At 46.1% G+C, this 21,678-nt stretch overlaps 1 protein-coding gene across 5 annotated transcripts in view; it reads left to right on the top strand.

The window, feature by feature from the left end:
* ARMC9 (armadillo repeat containing 9) overlaps positions 1–21,678 on the top strand; it is a 151,632-nt gene that overhangs the window by 63,797 nt on the left and 66,157 nt on the right. For all 5 annotated transcript variants that reach the window (XM_036110120.2, XM_078071451.1, XM_036110119.2 and 2 more), the window contains exons 16-19: positions 592–668; positions 3,333–3,407; positions 7,498–7,588; positions 14,549–14,604. In XM_036110120.2, the coding sequence (XP_035966013.2) occupies positions 592–668; positions 3,333–3,407; positions 7,498–7,588; positions 14,549–14,604 (299 nt within the window). The remainder of the gene's footprint in view (positions 1–591; positions 669–3,332; positions 3,408–7,497; positions 7,589–14,548; positions 14,605–21,678) is intronic.

Here is a 21,678-nt window from a genome sequence, read left to right on the forward strand (position 1 = left end):
GGTTAAATAACTCAGCGGTATTTGTGAGAAGCTTCGTTGCCTTTGGATGCTTTGTAATCTGAACCACTCATGTGTTGTGGACTGAGTAAATGTGATATCAATCTTCTCTTAAAGAATAGCATATGCAAGTATCCTAGCTTTAAAACATTTACCAGATTCTAAGCAGCTTTTCTTAGTATCACCAATTTATTTGCAGCAATTGTTACGATGTTTGGATTGGCTCAGACACCTGTATGATTTTTATGATGGTGGTATGTGCACCTGGGAGGCAGAGCACGACTCTGTAATAGATTGTGTTCCCGCTGACGGTCACGAATAGCTGTGCGCCCTCTGCGCCGCCATTTACTGAGCACTCGGAATGCACGGCCTGTACTGAGTTACTTCCTTCTGCATCACCCTTTGCAACAGATGTTAATAATCCCTAAGGAATCCCAGGAGGAAGAAACTGGGGCCCAGATTGGCTAAGTGACTCACCCAGGGCCACACAGTTCATAAGCAGAGGAGCCAAGATTTGTGTTCAAGTCTGCCTGACTTGAAACTGTGATTGGGCGTTTAGACATGTCCTGTTTTGTCTCATTGTTTTTTCTAAAGGGAAGAACATGTGTGCCAAGGTGGCGGGTCCGGTGCTAAAAGTTCTTTCGGATCTGCTCGGCCATGAGAACCACGAGGTACTGGGCCGGCGCTGCTAGCCTGGGGGTTGGGGGAGGCTGGCCACGCTAGTCAGGGCCCCCCCTCCTCCAGATTCTGGAACTGGGAAGCGGGAGGTTGATCCCAGCTCCTCATTTCCTATCGCTCCGCCGTCACTGGTCTGTGTCAGCTCCCTCCCAGGCCTCACTCTCCTCCTTGTCACCTACCCTGCTTCGTTCTTCCCCCACGTCGGCTCTCCCCGTGGTGCGGCGTGGCCTGAAAGTTTAGTTAACGCTATTGCTGCATGTGTAACTGTGTCAGTGGTATTGCGCTCTAGATCGCCTTCTTTTCTTACTTTTTCATTGTTTTTAGACTTTTCTGTGTTGCTTTGTGTACATCTCATTCCTTAATCTCGCCACTGCAAAACAGCCCCTGTTTGCGGCGCCCCCATCCAGTCCCCCGGGCTTGTCCACCTCCGCTGCCTCCAGCCCTGAGCCGCCACGCCAGTCCTCAGTGACATCGCCATACTGGCCCCCAGGGGCCCCCAGGGTGCAGACACACGCGTCGCTGCTGGCTCGCCCTGGGTGTCCGTCTCAGGTCGGAGTCCCGCCACATTGTCCTGCAGAGTGGCTCTACCAGCCTCTGCTCTCCCCCGTGTCCTCCCCAGCACGGTGGGGTTTTCTGTCGTCCAGCCTGTGGGCCATAAGCCCTTTTAAAATGAAGTAGAGGTCTTGATAAACTAATTAACAGAAACTTCGACACGGTATGAGTGTCCTCTCACTGGCTTTCTGCAGATGCCTGTGCAGAAACTGTGGCATCACTTGGCACCTGAAGCCAAAGCCTCAACGGAAACCTGACCTCTTTAGCCAGATCAGGTGCACGGGTGTCTTAGCAGGACAGGACTGAGTACCACTGGGTCAGAGTGAGGCACTTAGCTGCAGACAGCTCTCCTTCTCTTCATTTGTCTCGCGTCTTCCATCCCCCTGGCCCCCCCAGCTGAGTGACCCGGGCTGCTTCAGCAAGTGAAGGGTTGGTGGTGGTTACAGTGTATGCCATGCTTTTTATATTTTAAAATCAAGAGCTCTTGACTGCTTCTAGACTCTGTTCTCCATTTTATTCAACGAAGGCAATTGAAGCCTACGAGAAATACATTCAGTCTCTAATAGTAAATGTTGGTTTCAAGTGTTGGAACCAGTATGTTACCTCTGAGGACAGAATAGACCGGAGGATTGTTACAAATATATTTGCTTTGAAGATGAGCTGGAAAATCTACCTGTACACATGTTAGAGCCTAGAAATGTGTTCGCTACACAAATCAATGCTACGTACATGCGTCCTGCGTGAGATAGTCGTGATCTTGAAAATGAAACCCGAGAGCCATAAAGAAAAAGATGCACAGATTTGACTCTGTGAACATTAAAATTTTTTATATGGAAATAGAGGCCACAATAAGAGTCAACGGACAAATGATACCCTGAGGAAAAGTTTGCATCACATAGGAACGAAGTTTAATATCCCTTATATATGAAGAGCTCCTATAAATTGATAATTAAAAGACATAAGAAAAGGATAAAGTACACACATGGGCAGTTTACAGAAGAGTAAATCTTGATGACCTATAGATAAAGACAAGATGTTTAGTTTTGCCGATAGTCAGGAAAATGAAACTAAAAACAACCATAAGATGCCTTTTTTCTCTCTACCCATTAGACTGGCAAAAACTAAGGGATAATAAAGTCCAGTGCTGGAAAAGAATGGTGGGAATGGGCCCTCCTCCATTGCTGTGGAGGATGTAGCACAAAATCTACTCAAAAGGGAGCTCTCGTTTATCAAGCACCTGCCGTGTACCATGTCCTGTGCAGCTTGAGGTTGGGGTTACCTGTGTGAGTAAAACATGGGTCCAGTCCTTGAAGAGCTCACAGTGGGGGAGACAGAAGTATAAATATAAAAATGGACTGAATCCAGTAGAGCAGTGGAGGGATATACAGGAAGCAGAGTAGAGTGTGTGGTGCGGTGGGGGGCCCTGTAAGTAGGGTGAGACCCATCTGTACAGTGTAAACCCCATGGTGGCAGGAAGGGAGGGGCAGGGGGATGTGATAACGAGGCCAAACCCTGAAGGGGCCTGTGTGCTGTACTGAGAAGTTAGAACTTTCCAGGTAGGCTCTAGGGAAGGTTTCCGAGGTAGGAAGCGGGATGATTTGGCCCATGTTGTAGAATTTTGGCAATGATGTGATTGTTGGACTATAGTGTGAACATCAAAGACAGAGAGAGACTCTTTTGGAGATTGAGTGTCACCTAGGTCACGGACGATGTCTGAGCAAGGACAGTGGCAGTGTGTGTGGGAAAGAAGGGTTCCTATCAAAGGAGCCTGGACACTGAACTCTGGAGAGAAGCGAGAACAATCGATGATGACTCCAGCGGTTCTAGAAGCCTGCCTGATCAGCATGACGTTAGTTAAGCAGTGAAACACAGCAGGAGGGAGCTTTGGGAGCCAATAATGAACTTGGCTTTGAACTCTTAGTTGTCACTGTCACTGGGACATGCAAATGGAGAGATTGGTCATTTGGAAACAGGCATCCTGGAGCTCAGGAAGATGGTAACGCTCACTCTCCTCATTAGCCAGATTATTCTTGAGTGGGGTGTTTGATCACGGAGTTGTCCAGTGTTTGAGAACTTGCAAATGACCGTTTTTTCTCCCCTTAAAGATACAGCCGTATGTGAATGGAGCTCTGTACAGCATCCTTTCTATTCCATCCATTCGTGAGGAAGCAAGAGCAATGGTAAGAAAATGGGCTGGAGCAGTTCGTAAGCTTCAGTCAGTGGCGCGGTTCAGAAGCTGTCAGAGCAGGGAGCTCCTAGACCATGCTGGGCTCCGTGGCTTCCACACAGTTTGCGAACTCCCTGAATTATATGCCAGATACACATGTGCAGTTTTCTGGGGAGAGAGTCTGTAGCTTTTATCAGATTCTCAAGGGATCCCTAACTCCTAAATCTTAAGAACTACTAGGGGCTTCTGGGTGGCTCAGTCGGTTAAGCAACTGCCTTCAGCTCATGTCATGATCCTGGAGTCCCAGGATTGAGTCCTGCATCGGGCTCCCTGCTCTGACCCTTCCTCCTCTCGTGCTCTCTTTCTCTCAAAAAAAAAAAAAATTTTTTTCCTTTTTTTTTTAAAAAGGAAGAAGAACTACAGTGTTAGAGGGGCACCGGGATGGCTCAGTCGGTTGAGCGTCTGACTCTTGATCAGCTCAGGTCCTGATCTCAGGGTCATGAGCCCACGTTGGGCTCCCTGCGCTGGGTGTGGAGCCTGCTTAAGATTCTCTCTGTCCCTCTGCCCCTGCCTTGCTCATGCTCAATTTCTCTCTCTCTCTCTCTCTCTCTCTAACAAAAACTACAGTGTTAGAAAGTTCCCAGCAGGCTTCTTTTTGGAAAGTTACATTTTTATAGACATTTTTAATGGTTCATTTTAATTTGGGGCTTTGGGTAAGCCTATGCATTTCATAGTAGGAGAAGCTTAGCAGGAAAATGGTAAAATGGAGAAAGTCCCCACTGAAATGCACCCCCAGGATTCCTGGAGGGCCTGGGGCAGCAGTGAGAACTGGCACAGGCCATGGGGTGCCTGGGTGGCTCAGCCGTTAAGCATCTGCCTTCGGCTCAGGTCATGATCCCGGGGTCCTGGGATCGAGCACCGCATCAGGCTCCGTCCTCCACGGGAAGCCTGCTTCTCCCTCTCCCACTCCCCCTGCTTGTGTTCCCTCTCTCACTGTGTCTCTCTCTATCAAATAAATAAAAAATCTTTAAAAAAAAAAAAAAAAAAGAACTAGTGCAGGCCAGACACTCTTATCCTATGGGCGCTCTGACAGCAACCAGTGGGGCCAGAAGTCCAGCTAACGATGATGAAACTGTCAGGTAGCTACTTTGGTTGGTAAATAGTGAATTCAATATTTAGTGTGTTTACATTAGTGTTTATATTGAAAGTATAAAACAAGCTTCAGGCGATTAGCATCTTTTGAGGTGACAAGTGTTTCTAGATCTAATCAGCAAAAGCACTGGAGTTTTGCCCTTTTCCCTGTAATGTGAAACCAGGTTAACAGTGGGCATATTAAATGCTATGATGAAGAGATTAAATATATTTCCACAGTCAAAACACAGGCCAAATTCAGTTTGAGACCAACGAAACATGTTCTTCCACTTGATTTTGCTTCCTTAAAAGAATTGCTAAATCTCCTAATTAGTCATCTAAAATTACATCAACAGTTATGCCAGAGATAAAAACTTAACTAAGAACCATTCTGTGTGGTCACAGTATAATAATGGAACTTAATTGCCTATTGCTTTAAAAAAAAATAAAATCTGCTATCTCAATACAGAACAGGGAAAATAAACTTGATTAAATTCTGCATTATGGTCATTCCAGTGACAGGAACTGTCAACCAAGGCCGAAACAAGGAAGCAGACATGTAGGCTGAAGAAAAAGAAAGAACAGAGGTGATATGGATCAAGTAGCATGAAAAGCAGCATGGAGGAAGGACATCCAGGGTGAGGGGTGGAGAAGACAGGAGGGAACGGCGGTAAAGGGACAGGGACCAGGTGGGGAGGAGAGACTCGAAATTGTAGGATGTGAGGGTGTGACTCTTAGAGATCATCCAGGCCACAGAGAAAAAATGTGGAGGAAAGGGACAGTGCCTCAGACCTGGGGGACGATACCCAGAGGTCTCACACTTATGTAACTGGAGTCCCAGGAGAGGAGAATATGACATTATAAGAACTCTGTTTTTGCAACTATTTGTGTGCTGGTGGAAAATGACAAAGAATACCTAAAAATTATATCAGTACCAAATGCTATTATGGCAGTCTCAAAATAATACCCACCAAAGTGGAGAAAATGGTAAAAGAGTGCACTGGGCCCCATTTGAACTTGGAAGAGACTGCCAAGGTCTGGGGCAGGAGAGCAGTTCAGATCAATAGGGATGCCCTCATGCCTACTCCAAAGCCTCTTGCGTCCAGGGCTGAAGCAGTTGTCAGCCACGAAGCTCTTCCGTGGGATTTAAACCCCAGCCAAACATTCTGCCCTGAGCTGGAGCAGACTGCTGCCCTCTCGGCACCCTCTTCCTTGATCCAAGGACTATCCAGAGTTGTTCTTCCCTTCCAGACCACTCCTTCACGTTCTCCTCTGTGTGCTTACCCATCTCTGCCTACCAGTTAAATGGTACTGTTCTCAAAGATGCTGTCCTAAGCCTCTCACTCTTCTGTCACCTGCAACCTTGTTTATTCCCTTGACCTCAGCTACCAGATCTCTCTTCTGAGCCACAAAACCCTTCCAAACAGCAAGCACGATCTTAACCATTTACTGAGCATCTATTGTGTGCCAGCGGTCGGACTAGATGCTGTTTCTTTACGTATGATTTATGAACAGTGAAATGCATAGGCCTTATGTATGTAGTTCCGCGCATTTGACAAACATACATCTATATAACCAATACCCAATTTACATTCTTCATCTTCTAAAAATTTCATGTTAACTAGAGTTGCCATCTTTATTTTATAGTTGAGGACACAGGCTGAGAGGAACTAAGCAATTTGACCAAGGTCACACAGTTAACTCATGAGGGAGCTCAGATACAATCCAGTCTTAACCTTCTAGAAGGTAATGCTCTGCTCTAGATGATGGGAATTCACCGTGTTCAAAACTGCACACCTGGCACTTCTTTGATTCAGTTAGAGCTATTGACTCCAAACAGGCCTACCTTTAAAGAGGGAAATATTGGCTCATTTCACTGAGAAGTCCAGGCATAAACTTCAGGCAGAGCTTGATCAGAGTTCACTGTTAGTAGATCCATTTCTCTCTGCTTCCTCTGTTTTGGGTTCATGATGAGAAACACTTTCCCCTTGTGGCAAGAAGCCTCACCAGCTCCAGCCACAAATCCTCATTCACATCCCTCAAGGAAAGAGGAGGGAGGGGAGACAGACACCTGTGCTCGAGTCAGTGTCTTAACCTCTACGTTTCCCTACAATTCTGTTAGTCAATATTGAAAATTCTGATGTCAGCGTTTTATGATAAAGTAAATAATGTACGGTGTGGTGACTTTGTAATTATTTTGATAGAAAAAGAATGATAGCTGTTTAAAAAGAGGTGCTGCTTGTTCATTTACTTCTCTACACATACGGTTTTACTCTTCATTTTGTGCCTAAAATCCAGAAGGAAGAGTATAAAGAAATCACAAGAAAGAAACCACCTCCCAAAACAACATACTGCCCAAACTAAAGGGAATACTTACTTACCCAGTAAAATTTTACAGTTTTTTTTTTCACTTATTATCAGAGTATAGTTGACATACAGTGTTATGTTAGTTTCAGGTGTACAATATAGTAATTCAGCAATTCTCTATGTTACCCAGGGCTCATCAAGAGAAGTGCAGTCACCATCTGTCACCATACAACATTATTACAGCATTATTGACTATATTCCTAATGCTGTACTTTTTTTTTTTTTTTTAATCTCCATGACTCCTTACTTATTCTCTAACTGGAAGTTTGTACCTCCTAATCCCCTTCACCTACTTCACCCCTCCCTCCACCCACCTCCTTCTGGCAACCCCCAGTTCTCTGTACAATAGGTTTTCTTGTTGGCTAAATGTTTTATAGTTTGGTCGAATAGTCAACCAAGAGGAAAATAATTCCACTGTGAATTGTAAAAAGAACAAAAAGAATGTTTAGTACTAGCAGAGGAATTTTTATTGTGTATATCCCTCCCCTCCAAATAAAGGGTTTTTTTTTTGATTAGGTGAAACTATTCCATTGAAAACTAGTTTCACCCCATTAAAAAAAAAAAAACCCTGAAATATTAACTCTTACTCTCTCCAATGCCCCTAGGGAATGGAGGACATCCTTCGCTGCTTCATCAAAGAAGGCAATGCTGAAATGGTCCGCCAGATCGAATTCATCATCAAGCAGCTTAATTCAGGTCCGTTCAATGCAAGAATCTGTGATCTTTTGCATCTTTCACATGGGCTAGAAAAATGTGTGAGCTTTCTTAGAAGGCTTGTCGTGTCTTGGAATTCATTCAAGAGGCTTTAAGGGAGGTTGGGGAGACCCAAGCGAACCCACCAACAAAAGTTTGACAAGGTAGTCAAAGCCAATCTGTCCCAAGACCAGCTATCTCTCATCACACTTCAGGCTTATAGTCAACAAAAAGAATTCAAAAGCAATCACAAACACCCTGCTCTAACCGTACATTCTCTTTATGCGGGCTTCCACCTCCTAATTCTTCCCCCACCTCATAAGGCTTCCCTGGGGTCCCAATAAGGAAAACAAATGCCAGTCTCCCCAGCACTGCTACAGAAAACATCATTCTCCCGCATGCATTCATTCTTTCAAGAAAAATTTATATTGCCTACTGGCTCCACAGGAGGATATGATCCTCTTTCTCTCTGGCTTTCTCCATTACCGTGACAATCTACATCCCATAATAAGCAGGAAAGGAAGGTGCAGGAAGCCTTGGATGGAACCAGGATGGAGAGGAAACTCTAGCTCTTTCTGTGGACCCCTGACACCTTGCTCCTGACTCATACACCTGTCAGAGGCACCTGGCCCTGCCTGCCTCCGGGGCCTAGTTGGTCAGGTATGTCTTTCTACATGCCCTTCCCATCACAGAAAGTCCATGTGCACAGATCCTGCCCCGCACATGAGCGAAGGTAAAAAATGAATCTCCTGATCGCTACTTCCAAGTCAGCAGCTTGAGCAAGGTAGCTGCCAGAAGCCATTCACTGGAAGAAGCCCAGAGGTGGCTCTTTAGCTCACGGTTCACAGCCTGGGCTGCACGTGGCAGTCACCCGAGGAGATTTTTAAGTCCCCAAGGCAGCATCCCATGCTAGTGAAATCAGAATCTCCGGGGGAACCCCAGGTGTGAATAGTGTTTAAAGCTCCGGGGTGATCCCCATGGGCAGCCAAGATGGCATATCCCTGCCTCTGACGTGCACCCAAACGGAGAGGCAGAAAGAGGATGTTAGAGGCTCCTGATCAACAGGAAGCAGCTGGGAGAGCAGCCAGTGAGGTGTGAGACCTCAGCTGTCTTCAGGCTAGGGCCCGTTTCCATGTGAACATCCTCCCCCGTGGTTCCTACAGAGCAAAAATGATTCATCCCAAATTCAGGTGAGCAAGGAATAGAATTTGATTTTCTGCAACAGCTTCATTTCTTTTTTTTTTTTTTTAAGTTTTATTTAATTATTTGAGAGAGCTCGCATGCACACGAATAGAGGGAGGGGCAGAAGGAGAGGGAGAGAGAGAATCCTCAAGCAGACTCCCTGCTGGGCACAGAGCCTGACACGGGGCTCGATCCCAGGACCCCGAGATCACGACCTGAGCCAAAATCAAGAGTCAGACATTTAACCGACTGAGCCACCCAGGTCCCCTGCAACAGCTTCATTTCTTTCTTTTTCTTTTTTTTTTTTTAGATTTTATTTGTTTATTTGAGAGCATGCACAAGAGAGAGCATGAGCAGAGAGGAGGGGTGGAGGGAGGGTGAGAAGCAGACTCCCCGCTGAGCCAGGACCCTGGGATCATGACCTGAGCCAAAGGCAGACGCTTTTTTTTTTTTTTAAGATTTTATTTATTTATTTGACAGGGACACAGTGAGAGAGAGAACACAAGCAGGGGCAGTGGGAGAGGGAGAAGCAGACTCCCCGCTGAGCCAGGATCCTGGGATCATGACCTGAGCCAAAGGCAGACGCTTTTTTTTTTTTTTAAGATTTTATTTATTTATTTGACAGGGACACAGCGAGAGAGGGAACACGAGCAGGGGGAGTGGGAGAGGGAGAAGCAGGCTTCCCGCCAAGCAGGGAGCCCGATGCGGGGCTCGATCCCAGGACCCTGGGATCATGACCTGAGCCGAAGGCAGACACTTAACAACTGAGCCACCCAGGCGCCCCTGCAACAGCTTCATTTCTGACTTCGAGCCCCAATTCTGCTGGGCAGGCATATTTACAAAATAACGCTAAATAAAACCTTAACTTCAGTCAGGGCTGAGCTTGCTCCCTAACCTTCTTTGGGTAGGCGACAGTTTAGAAAGAGAGGGAAGGCCAGGAACATTGGTCCCTTTCTGCTCCATGCTCATCAGCCATGCTGACACCTCCGTCCCAAGCCAGGGGTCCTATGCAGCCTCAAGGTCACATCTAGCCGCAAATCTTCTTCAAGCGTGACTCTGTGTTTCAGTCTATTGAGACATAGCCACCTCCATTTCTTTGTCAGTCTTCCCTCCTTCCTGGCTGCCAAGGCACAGGGGGAGGTCCACCTTGCTCCCTGGCCAAAACCATCTCTTTCTCTTACGTAAATCTGGCCTTCAAGCCAGCGTGCTGACGAATGTGAAGAGGGAGGGTCAGTTGACATTTCTGTGAGAGATGTGCTTTGCCAAGAAGTTATCGCGGGCAGAGCTCACACTTTATGTCCAAGAAAGGCCTGAGATACACCTGCCTTTCTCGGTAAGTTCCAGTTTAAAGAAAGAATGTCGGGCGCCTGGGTGGCTCAGTTGGTTAAGCGACTGCCTTCGGCTCAGGTCATGATCCTGGAGTCTCCAGATCGAGTCCCGCATCGGGCTCCCTGCTCGGCAGGGAGCCTGCTTCTCCCTCTGACCCTCCCCCCTCTCATATGCTCTCTCTCTCTCTCATTCTCTCTCTCATAAATAAATAAAATCTTTAAAAAAAAAAAAATAAAGAAAGAATGTCAAGCACTTAAGTTATTCTGTATCCATGGGACAGTGGCAGGTCCCCAGAGACTATTACCTAGGAGTCTGCTACTTTGAACCAAAATTAGAAAGTCACTGAACATTTGGATGGAGGACCAGACATACACAAATACCTTAGGATATGTGTCATGAGCATGGAGTCAGGATGGATGAATGTACCAGCATGGTGGTGAAAGCCAGAGAGGGCAGAGCTGGAGTTCCCACCCAGTCCAGGCCTCGTCCTCAAGTGGACAGTAACGGGAAAGTATGAATTAGTAGCAGTTTTCTAGTTTAAGATACATGAAATGGCATTGCCACAATCCTTATTTTTTTACTTTCTTGTTTCACTTTAGTATATATTTAAGACATGTAAATGGGTTTTCATACATTCAAGCCCGTCTCCATTCTCTAGCACCACTTATCTCAGAAAGTTTTAAGGTTTCCAAATACAAAAATTCTAGCTATTTTAGGAACCTCTCCCCACAGGCAGGGAAGAACTGCTCTGGGGAAGCTCATGGGAAAGCTGGTGACCTGGCAAGCAGAGGTGACCGCCAACAGCAACAGCAGGGAGGTTCGTCCGTCATACCAGCCCTCAGCGAGGGGGACTGCAGAGAGGACAGGAGCAGGACAGAGCCAGCCTCACCGGCTGGGCCCTCAGGAAAGCAAGGAGACCGGCAGCTCCAGCACCACACGCTGACAGTTACCGGAGTGAGGGCAGCGGGCTGTGCCAGGGCCCAGCGAACAGAACAGCGTGGGAAACCGGGCTGATGCCCCCGTCATGCCCCAGAGGAAGAGCTGAGGTTTATAAGGTACTTTAGTTCTCAGGACTGGATTGTTCTGGGAAGAGGAGGCCTCTGAGCCAAGAGGCTCAGGGGAGTGAGTATGGCTGGACCAGCCGTGACCTCACAAAATGTCAAAGATTTCTTTTTTAAAAAGTGGCAGAAGGCATTTCCGTTATTTGAAAAAGAAATGTTTATAATTGGGGCGCCTGGGTGGCTCAGTCGTTAAGCGTCTGCCGTCGGCTCAGGTCATGATCCCGGGGTCCTGGGATCCAGCCCCGCATCGGGCTCCCTGCTCCGCGGGAAGCCTGCTTCTCCCTCTCCCACTCCCCCTGCTTGTGTTCCCTCTCTCGCTGTGTCTCTCTCTGTCAAATAAATAAATAAAATCTTTAAAAAAAAAAAAAAGAAATGTTTACAATTGATGAATATAGCAGCGCCTCCATTTTGAAAGCCCATTGCTTGATGGGCATTTACTGCAGGTGGAACGGAGTCATGCTCCTCGTGCGCTGGGGGGGAGTAGAAGTTAGGTCATGCGGCGTCAGCTCAGATACAGAACGACAGAACTTCCCCGTCTGCAAAGTAGTTTTCTTGACAGTGGTGGGGCCGTGATGGGCATGGAGGCGTGCAAGCCCCTCTGAGGTGAGGACAGAAATCCGTGTCCTGCTGTCCTTGGTCCAGCCAAGTCTGTGGACTCCTTCCCTTCGAAATGAGGCTCATGTCGAGGACGATGGGTGTCCTGGGGTTTCTACATATTCCCTTCTGTGAAATGGTTTGGGGGTTAAGTTTGGGTCAGTCTGCCACCTTTCTACGTGTGCTGAGCAGTCTCTTCAAGAATTGCCTTTCAAGGGGCACCTGGGTGGCTCAGTCGTTAAGCGTCTGCCTTCAGCTCAGGTCATGATCCCAGGGTCCTGGGATCCAGCCCCACATCAGGCTCCCTGCTCGGCGGGAAGCCTGCTTCTCCCTCTCCCACTCCCCCTGCTTGTGTTCCCTCTCTCGCTGTGTCTCTCTCTGCCAAATAAATAAATAAAATCTTAAAAAAAAAAAAGAATTGCCTTTCACTCTTTCTTTCCTCCTACTTCCTATTTGACTTCCTATCCTCTTCTCTCAGGCTTTCATTACTTTCGTGTCTTCTGTTCAAGAAATGAGTGATCATAAGGAAGATACATAAGGAATAAAGGGATGAGTAAGCCCAGTGCTTTGTTCCCCAGGCACTCACAATTCCCAGATAGTGTGTAGCCATTCATACATTAGGAAGCACTGGTCAACCAAAAGTGGGAAGCACTATCAGAGTACTGTCTACTACAGTGCTGTCTAGTACTACCATCTACTACAGTGCTGTCTAGTACTACCACCTACTATAGTACTAATACTGCTGTCTACCACAGTGCTGTCTAGTAGTACTATCTACCACAGTACTGTCTAGTACTACCGTCTACCACAGTGCTGTCTAGTACTACCGTCTACCACAGTGCTGTCTAGTACTACTATCTACTATAGTACTAATACTGCTGTCTACCACAGTGCTGTCTAGTAGTACTATCTACCACAGTACTGTCTAGTACTACCGTCTACCACAGTGCTGTCTAGTACTACTATCTACTATAGTACTAATACTGCTGTCTAGGGGCGCCTGGGTGGCTCAGATGGTTAAGCGTCTGCCTTCGGCTCAGGTCATGATCCCAGGGTCCTGGGATCGAGTCCCACATCGGGCTCCCTGCTCCTTGGGAGCCTGCTTCTCCCTCTGCCTCTCTCTCTCTCTGTGTCTCTCATGAATAAATAAATAAAATCTTTAAAAAAAAAAAAAAAATACTGCTGTCTACCACAGTGCTGTCTAGTAGTACTATCTACCACAGTACTCTAGTACTACCGTCTACTACAGTGCTGTCTAGTACTACCATCTACCACAGTGCTGTCTAGTACTACTGTCTACCACAGTGCTGTCTAGTAGTACTATCTACTACAGTACTAATACTGCTGTCTACCGCAGTACCGTCTAGTACTACTATCTGCTACCATGCCGTCTAGTACTATACTACAGTACTGTCTAGTACTACTACTACAGTACCATCTAGTACTATACTATAGTACTGTCTAGTACTACTGTCTACTACAGTACTGTCTAGTACTACTGTCTACTACAGTACCATCTAGTACTATACTATAGTGCTGTCTAGTACTACTGTCTACTACAGTACTAATACTGCTGTCTACCGCAATACTGTCTAGTACTACTATCTACTCCTGTGCCATCTAATACTATACTACAGTACTGTCTAGTACTACTGTCTACTACAGTACCATCTAGTACTATACTATAGTACTGTCTAGTACTACTATCTACTCCCGTGCCGTCTAGTACTATACTACAGTACTGTCTAGTACTACCGTCTACTACAGTACCATCTAGTACTATACTATAGTACTGTCTAGTACTACTATCTACTCCCGTGCCGTCTAGTACTATACTACAGTACTGTCTAGTACTACTGTCTACTACAGTACCATCTAGTACTATACTATAGTACTGTCTGGTACTACTATCTACCACAGTACTGTCTAGTACTACTATCTATTACCGTGCCGTCTAGTACTATATTATAGTACTATGCTAGTACAGTGCTGTCTAGAGAAAATGCTGAGTGTGTTCAGCAGAGCAAGAGAGATGACTACTCAGTGAGGGATCAGGGAAGTCTTCGTGGAGGAGAAAGTAACCGAACATCTGTGTAATACCTGCCGTGTACCTGACACTGGGCCAGGTGGTGTAGTTCTGGCGTGTTATAAAATCCCCCCAATCACCCTAGGAAGTAGGTGGTCTGATACCCATTTCACTGATGAAGAAACAGAGGCTCATTCTCTGATTCCAATGTGCTGTTATCCCCTTTATGAACTCCTTTACAATCTAGCAATGAACCACGAGAGCCTTCGGGAACCCTACTGCCATGGCCACTACTCCAGCCTCTGTGGAAAAATCATGGGATTTAGAAATAGACTCGAGTCGAATCTCAACTCTGTCACTTGTGGGAATGTGACCATAAACAAGTCCCTTATCCTCTCTATGCCTGTGTTTGCTCTTTGCTATAGAATGGAAATGAGAGTCAACAAAATCTTTGTAAGGAGTAAACAACACGTGCGACAGTGCCCAGCACGGTGCCTAGTGATACTCGTTCACTTCCTTTCCTCTAAATTCCTCTCAAATTATATGCTGGCTTTCAACTTTTCTCCTGCCACTACCAGTGCGTTCTGGTACAAACGGGGAGAGAGATTTAAGTTGCGTAGGATGATCTGAGTCTGTGGCTGCGTGGGCACCAGAAACCCGATTGTTCTGGTGCCACCTCGTTCTTGTCTCTGCAGCAGCTGAAGGGTTCTGTTGGCCAAGGCTCCCCACCGTGTTCACAGTTATTCACTTGTTTATTTTTTCTTTATATAGAAGAGCTACTGGATGGTGTTCTTGAATCTGACGACGATGAAGATGAAGATGATGAAGTAAGTTGGAGGCTCTTGACACCACATAAAAAACTTGGGCCAAACTATTTAGTCTCTTCCTTGCCTTGAAGAGTTAGTTCAGAAATGGAGATTTCGATCCCTACTGCCTTATTTCTCACAGTTCTGGGGTTTGGTTAGAGCTCGGCTGGGTGGGTGTCTGCTGGTCTCATGTGGGATGTCGTGTGGCTGCTTTCCATGTCCAAGCTAGCCTCGCGTCCTCCACGGCCTCTTCACGTGGCCTCTAATCACTCAGCGGTCTCGCCCGCACTTCCTTCCCAGTTGGTGGCAAAACTTCCAACCGTCTCCAGGCTCAACAGCGTCAGAGCATCACTCCTGCTGGGTTCTGCTCAGGGCATGTCACTGGGGGGCGGCAGTCAGACTCCACCAACAGGAGGGTTCGAGGTGGGAGCGCTTGCGGGTGGCCGCGCCGTCGGTGGGCGTGCGGCAGCCAGCACACAGATGCCATACGCCACAGCACTTGGGTCTCGCGGGAAGTTAAAAGACAACAGTTCTTCAACATGAATCTTTTGCTTTGAAGGGGCATGAGCCTCCCCTGGTCTTCCTCGTGGTTGGGAACGTTGGGCACAGAGGCTCACTGTGAGAATCTCTCGGGTGAGAGGCTCGGTTCATTTGACTCCTTTAATTGCATTTGTTTTCATGTGGGTTTCCTCAGCTGTGAAAAATCTGCTTACGTGGTGTTTTAAAGCCTGAAGGTTCAGAACTAATGTGAGAGTCTCATGAAATGGTATAGAGAATGGTGACTCGTGCACTATAAATGGATCTGTCAGACAGGCTTTTTCCTTGTTTTTCCTTCAGACCTAGAGAAAACATACACATTACCCTCTCCAGTTCTCTGTAGTAATAATTGGTTTGCATTCCTTCTCTATTGTGGGGAGCAGTTACTCCTGAAGTGAATGTGGGGGACATGTTTCTCCTTGGAGCTGTGGTCTGTGTGTTTGAAAGGTGTGTAAAAGTCAGATTTCGTCCATCCATGGCAGTTGGGGAGCTAGTTCGTTTATGCCCTCCACCGAAGCAGACAGCTGCGCTGAGGTCCACCAGTGACTGTCCCTCCCACAGGCAGCCTCCCGCCTTCCACTTTCTCCCTGAGCTGTAGGTGGCACCAGCGGGTGCTCTCGCCTTTGTCCGACAAGTGTGGCTCTGGACCTCGGCTGGGGATCCTGGCCAGCACCTTCTCTGGGGGTGGGCCCAGAGGGGAGGAGACCAGCCTCAGGTCACACAAAGTCGATGGCAGCAAAATCTGGTATAGAACAGGGATTGGCAGGCTTTTTCCGTAAACAGGAAAGTAGTCAATATTTTAGGCTTCGTGGGCTCCTCAGGTCTCTGTTTCAGCCGCTCAGGCCTGCCACTGTAATGCACAGTACCTATCAGCAAGACATAAATGGACAACTGTGGCTGTGTTCCCATAAAATTGTATTTATGGATGCTAAAATTTGAATTCCGGTTGATTTTTATGTGTACTAAACATTTTTTTTCAAATGTTTAAAGATGTAAAACTCATTCTCAGCTTGCTGGCCTTTCACAAGCAGGCGTCAAGGAGGGCCTGTGATGTAATGAGCGCTGGGTGTTGTATGCATGCAACTGATGAATCAATCACTGACCTCTATTCTGAAACTAATAATACACTGTATGTTAATTAATTGAATTTAAGTAAAATAAAATTAGAAAAAAACCCAAAAGCATCTTGGCCTGCGGGCCATTGTTTGCCAGCTCCCTGACTCAGTCTTCTCAGGACTGTGATACGACACCTGCTTTGTGCCTGGCCCTTCGGTACTGTTCTAGATTATATTTTGAGTTAATGTCTTAATTATTTAATTCCAGTGAGTTTTTGTCATTATGTCCAAAAGTTCCCCTCAAGATCTCTTTTTCCTCCTCTTGTGTTACCTCTTTGGGGGTTTTTTTGTTTGCTTTGGATTTTTTGTTTTGTTTTGTTGCTGTTAACCCCTTTGAATTGCAAGGGAAAATTCATTTGATTCAACTGTTCTGTTAATGATGGGAATTCAACTTTTGGAAATATCCCTATGGAAGCAATTCCAGTCTACTAAAAATGAAGGAATAGAGAGATCTTTTATTTATTTATTTATTTTAAGATTTTATTTTTAAGTAATCTCTACACCCAACGGGGGGCTCGAACTCACAACACCGAGATCAGGAGTCGCATGTTCCATCGACTGAGCCCGCCAGGCACCCATATAGAGATCTTTTAATTTTCCGGGCTTTTGGCTATCCTGTGCAGATTATTATTTTAAGAGGGTGGTGTTTGAAAATATTTGTTGTGATAACGAGAATTTTCAGAAGATTCCTAGAAGGGGTGTAGTTGGGAAATTGTAAGGAAAGGATCGGGCGTTTGAGGCCAGAACATGACGTTTTGTGCTGAACTCCAGTCAGCAGGTCCTGGACTTCCCCTCCCTCATGACCCTGACGGCCCACCGCAGAGCATGAGCACAGGCGCCCCGGGGAAGGCTGAGCTGTCTGTGTTTTACTCAGCCTTCATTGAGGGTCGGTGTGACTTTTTAAATTGGAAAGAGAAAGGAAAGTGAAAGATGCCCAGACTTAGACTAAAGGAAACTTCCAGAGATCATTTGAGCAAGTCACACTGTCGTTGGAATGTGGCTGCCGCCTCCCAAGCAAATATTTAAACCCAAAACACAGATAACGGAGCCAGTGTTTTCAGGGAGCTGCTCAGTGCTTCTCAAGATAAAATGGCTCTATCGGGGTGTGGCCGGAAGCCACGGGGATTATGCTCGTTTTGCCTTCCATTGAGTTAACATCTGTGCACTTGTGATTGCGGCCATGGGTCCTGCTCCCCTGGAAACTCAAGAGAACCCCTAGATGCAAAATCCAATTTTTCTCTCTAATTTCTAAAAATGTAATAACTTGTCCTGATGCGCTATCACTTAGTGATGTCTGATATGCGTACATTTATATGTGAAAATAAAAAATTGTAGAGTTAGAAATGTTTTTTTCGACTTCAAGACTGTCTGGGGTATGGGGCGCCTGGGTGGCTCAGTCGTTAAGCGTCTGCCTTCGGCTCAGGTCATGATCCCAGGGTCCTGGGATCGAGTCCCACATCGGGCTTCCTGCTCCGCGGGAGGCCTGCTTCTCCCTCTCCCACTCCCCCTGCTTGTGTTCCCTCTCTCGCTGTCTCTCTCTCTCTGTCAGATAAATAAATAAAATCTTAAAAAAAAAAAAAAAAAAAGACTGGGGTATAATGTCAAATGGGAAAAGGAAATCGCAAAGGGATAGGAACACTACAATTTCAGGAAAAAAACATAAATACACATTCTGATGAATGATGTATGTGCCTCTGTATAGGTGTAACAAAAAGGCATGGAAAGTTACGTGCCCTCTTTGTTGACACTGGAAACTACCTGGGGGGTAGGTAGGAGGAGGAAATGGGGGGGGCGGTGGCGAGGCCTTGGTCAGCCAGAGAGAGTCGCAGAGTCCATGTAAGTGAGAAGTGAGAGGGTGTGGATTTAGTGGACGGAGGGCGAGTGCTGAGCCCTTCTGAAGACTAATGGGGCGAAAGCCAAACTGAGTAGTTGGGGAGCAGGTGGGAAGTGGGAGAACGGAGCCAGTAAGTATATGCGGCGCTTCCCACAAATCTGGCTGTGAGCAAGACAGAAAGTGGGATAGAGGCTAAGCAGGGCAGTTACGTTCTGCTCCGTTCTAATTTGGGAGAGACCTAAGCATGTTAAAATGCTGCTGGGAAGGATCCAGCTGAGAGGGAGAAAGAGTCAGGAGGAGAGAGAAAGGACGGCATCAGAAGGACAGATGTTTTCATTATTTTCACAGTTGCTTCTTATGCTCTCATGGCCCACAAGCCCCCAGGCCCATTTAAACCTCCAGAGAACGAGAAGCATCCTTAATAGAGCTTGGGCCACACAGACACCGCCACAGGCCGGTGACCGCTACAGTGGGAGGGTGTGAATGCGTCTCACCCGGTGCTTTGAAGAAATGCAGCATCTAATACAATTTATTTTTGTATTAAGCATATGTCATATGTTCCCAGAGAGCTGCCGGTAAATCACAGGGCTCAGGAACCCTGAGGCCTGTGTCTCTACCACAAATGGCTCGTTTCCTTGTGACAGTTTGAGGGGAGGTGTCCAGCTCATAAGTGGAGAAGAAAGGCCTTCTTGTGCTATTTGAGAAGACGGATTTTAAAACAAATATTCTCCTCTCTTAAAACAGGTTTTAAGTGCCAGATGAGATCAGCCACCTGGTAAAGAGAGAGATTTAATTGCTGGTTGCCACATAAGTGACAATCAAATGCTCAGCCATTTCCTTCTCTAGAGATTTCTCAAATATAAGAGTCATTCATTTATTTATTTAACAAATATTTGACCTCTTTGAAATCACATTATTCTAGGAAATAATGAGGAAGGGAGACAAAAGAAATCTAAAAGAGTACAGGTGGCTTAAAATACCTCCAAGAGTTTAAAATTTGGAGAGGTGAGACCATCATGATGGTGATAGCAGGGGCTCAGGGCGGTAGCACCACGCGGGCCAGGCACTGTCCTTGGTGCGGTACGCGTGCTCACTCGTCTGCGCACAACAAGCCTGCGAGAGCTACTGTTATTGGTCCCATTTCACAGATGGCGAAACGGAGAAAATACATCACTCACCGAGTTCACACAGCTAATAAGTAAGTGGTGGAGCTCGGAATCAAACCCAGCTGGCCTGACTCTCCAGTCCACGCCATTAACCACTGCCTGATTTGGTCTCTCGTGAGACAGATGTAAACAGTAGAAACAGTTAACAAATGATAGAAAACAAATACATGATTCTCGGTTCATGGACGTGATAAAAACGGGAAGTACTGTACAAATTCGAGTACTGCAAGAGTACTGGAACGTGGGGGCGCCTGGGTGGCTCAGTCGGTTAAGCGGCTGCCTTCGGCTCAGGTCATGATCCCAGGGTCCTGGGATCGAGCCCCGCATCGGGCTCCCTGCTCGGCGGGAAGCCTGCTTCTCCCTCTCCCACTCCCCCTACTTGTGTTCCCTCTCTCCTGTCTCTCTCTCTCTCTCTGTCAGATAAATAAATAAAAAATAAAATCTTTAAAAAAAAAAAAAAAAAAAAAAAGAGTACTGGAACGTGACTGTCTCCACAGGCCTTCCCTAGCCTAGGGTGAAAGGTGAGAGGACTGCAGTGATGACGAGAAAGGTGTGGTCAGGAAAGCAGGAGAGGTGCCTTCAGGGCAGAGAGCATCTGCTTATCCTTTGCTGCTCCCGTGACCCACATCAGTATGGGTATGTGCTTTCATATTTTTCTTGTAAGATACATACGCACACACGGGCGCCTGGGTGGCTCAGTCAGTTAAGCGTCTGCCTTCAGCTCAGGTCATGATCCCGGGGTCCTGGGATCGAGCCCCGCATCGGGCTCCCTGCTCTGCGGGAGGCCTGCTTCTCCCTCTCCCTCTGACTGCCACTCCCCCTCCTTGTGTTCCCTCTCTCTCTCTCTCTCTCTCTCTGTCAAATAAATAAATAAATAATTTAAAAAAAAAAATACACACACGGTATACATCTATGTACACATGTCCATGTCCATTTTCATCAATACTGGTTTTATAAAATGAGATAGCGTAGATAGAGATGCAAACACACACATACACAGGGTTGCCTTTGTTTCCTGTTAATATTTCTGGAAATCCCTCTCGAAGTCAGCCACCGGAGCAAACTGCTTCTGTTTAATGGTACCACAGATGGACAGTTTTCCAGAGTTTTGCTTTGTCCGACAGTGCTGCAGTCAGTATCTCTGTAACTATGTCCTTAGGTACTGGTGCTTTTATTTACATGGGCTTTTGTTGCTGGGTTACAGTATATGTGTGTTTTTAATTGTAATAGATTTTTCCAGATTGCTCTTCAAAAAGGCTGTAACAATTCAGATTTTACTAGCAGAGCAGGGGAGGATGCTTTTCCCTCCATCTCCACCAGCGATAGGTGCAGTCACTCTTTATTTTTGCCAATCTCTTGGTGATAAAGTGCTATCTCGTTGTCATCTTAATTTGCATCTCCATTACGTAGTATGAGTGTCTTTTATGTTTATTTTATTGGGTATTTGGATTGGCCATGCTGTAATTTCCTATTCATGGCCTTTCCCCATTTTTAAAATTGTGTTTGTCTATCCATGTCACTTCATGTGAATTCTCTGTACATTACATTTATAGACCCTTTTTCACCTTCATTACAAGAAGCTGAAAGATGCATCTTCTATTCATTGACTTACTTTTACACCTTTTGCCAAAAATCTTTTAAAATTTTTAAAAAGCTAAATAAAGGGGCGCCTGGGTGACTCAGTCGTTAAGCGTCTGCCTTCGGCTCAGGTCATGATCCCAGGGTCCTGGGATCGAGCCCCGCATCGGGCTCCCTGCTCCGCGGGAAGCCTGCTTCTCCCTCTCCCACTCCCCCTGCTTGTGTTCCCTCTCTCGCTGTGTCTCTCTCTGTCAAATAAATAAAATATTTTTAAAAATAAATAAATAAATAAATAAATAATAAAAATAAAAGGCTAAATAAATTGACTTTTCTTTTCCAGCTTCTGGGTTTCTGTCCTGATTAAGGTTTCCCTGAACCTTAAATTTTACGTGTAGTCTCCTACATTTTTCCTAAGACTTTATTTTTTCATTTAAATTTTAATTATTAAATATATATTTTTTGTTTTGGTTTGGTTTTTTTAAAAGATTTTATTTAGAGAGAGAGAGAGAGAGAGCACAAGCAGGGGGAGGGGCAGAGGGAGAGGGAGAGAGAATCTCCAGCAGACTTCCCACTGAGCGCAGAGCCCAACGATGCAGGGCTCAATCCCACGATCCTGAGATCATGCATGACCTGAGCCAAAATCAAGGGTCAGACGCTTAACCAACTGAGCTACCCAGGCGCCCCGGTTGTTTTTTGTTTGTTTATTTTTTTTGTTTTTGTTTTAAGTAAACTAACTATACCTCCAATGTGGGGCTCGAACTCCTATGACACTGAGATCAAGAGTCTCATGCTCCTCCAACTGAGCCAGCCAGCCACCCCAATAATTAAATATTTTATACATAGAAAAATGTATATAAAATTTACA

Source organism: Halichoerus grypus, chromosome 4, assembly GCF_964656455.1.
Source record: "Halichoerus grypus chromosome 4, mHalGry1.hap1.1, whole genome shotgun sequence".
In the NCBI taxonomy this organism is placed as follows: domain Eukaryota; kingdom Metazoa; phylum Chordata; class Mammalia; order Carnivora; family Phocidae; genus Halichoerus; species Halichoerus grypus.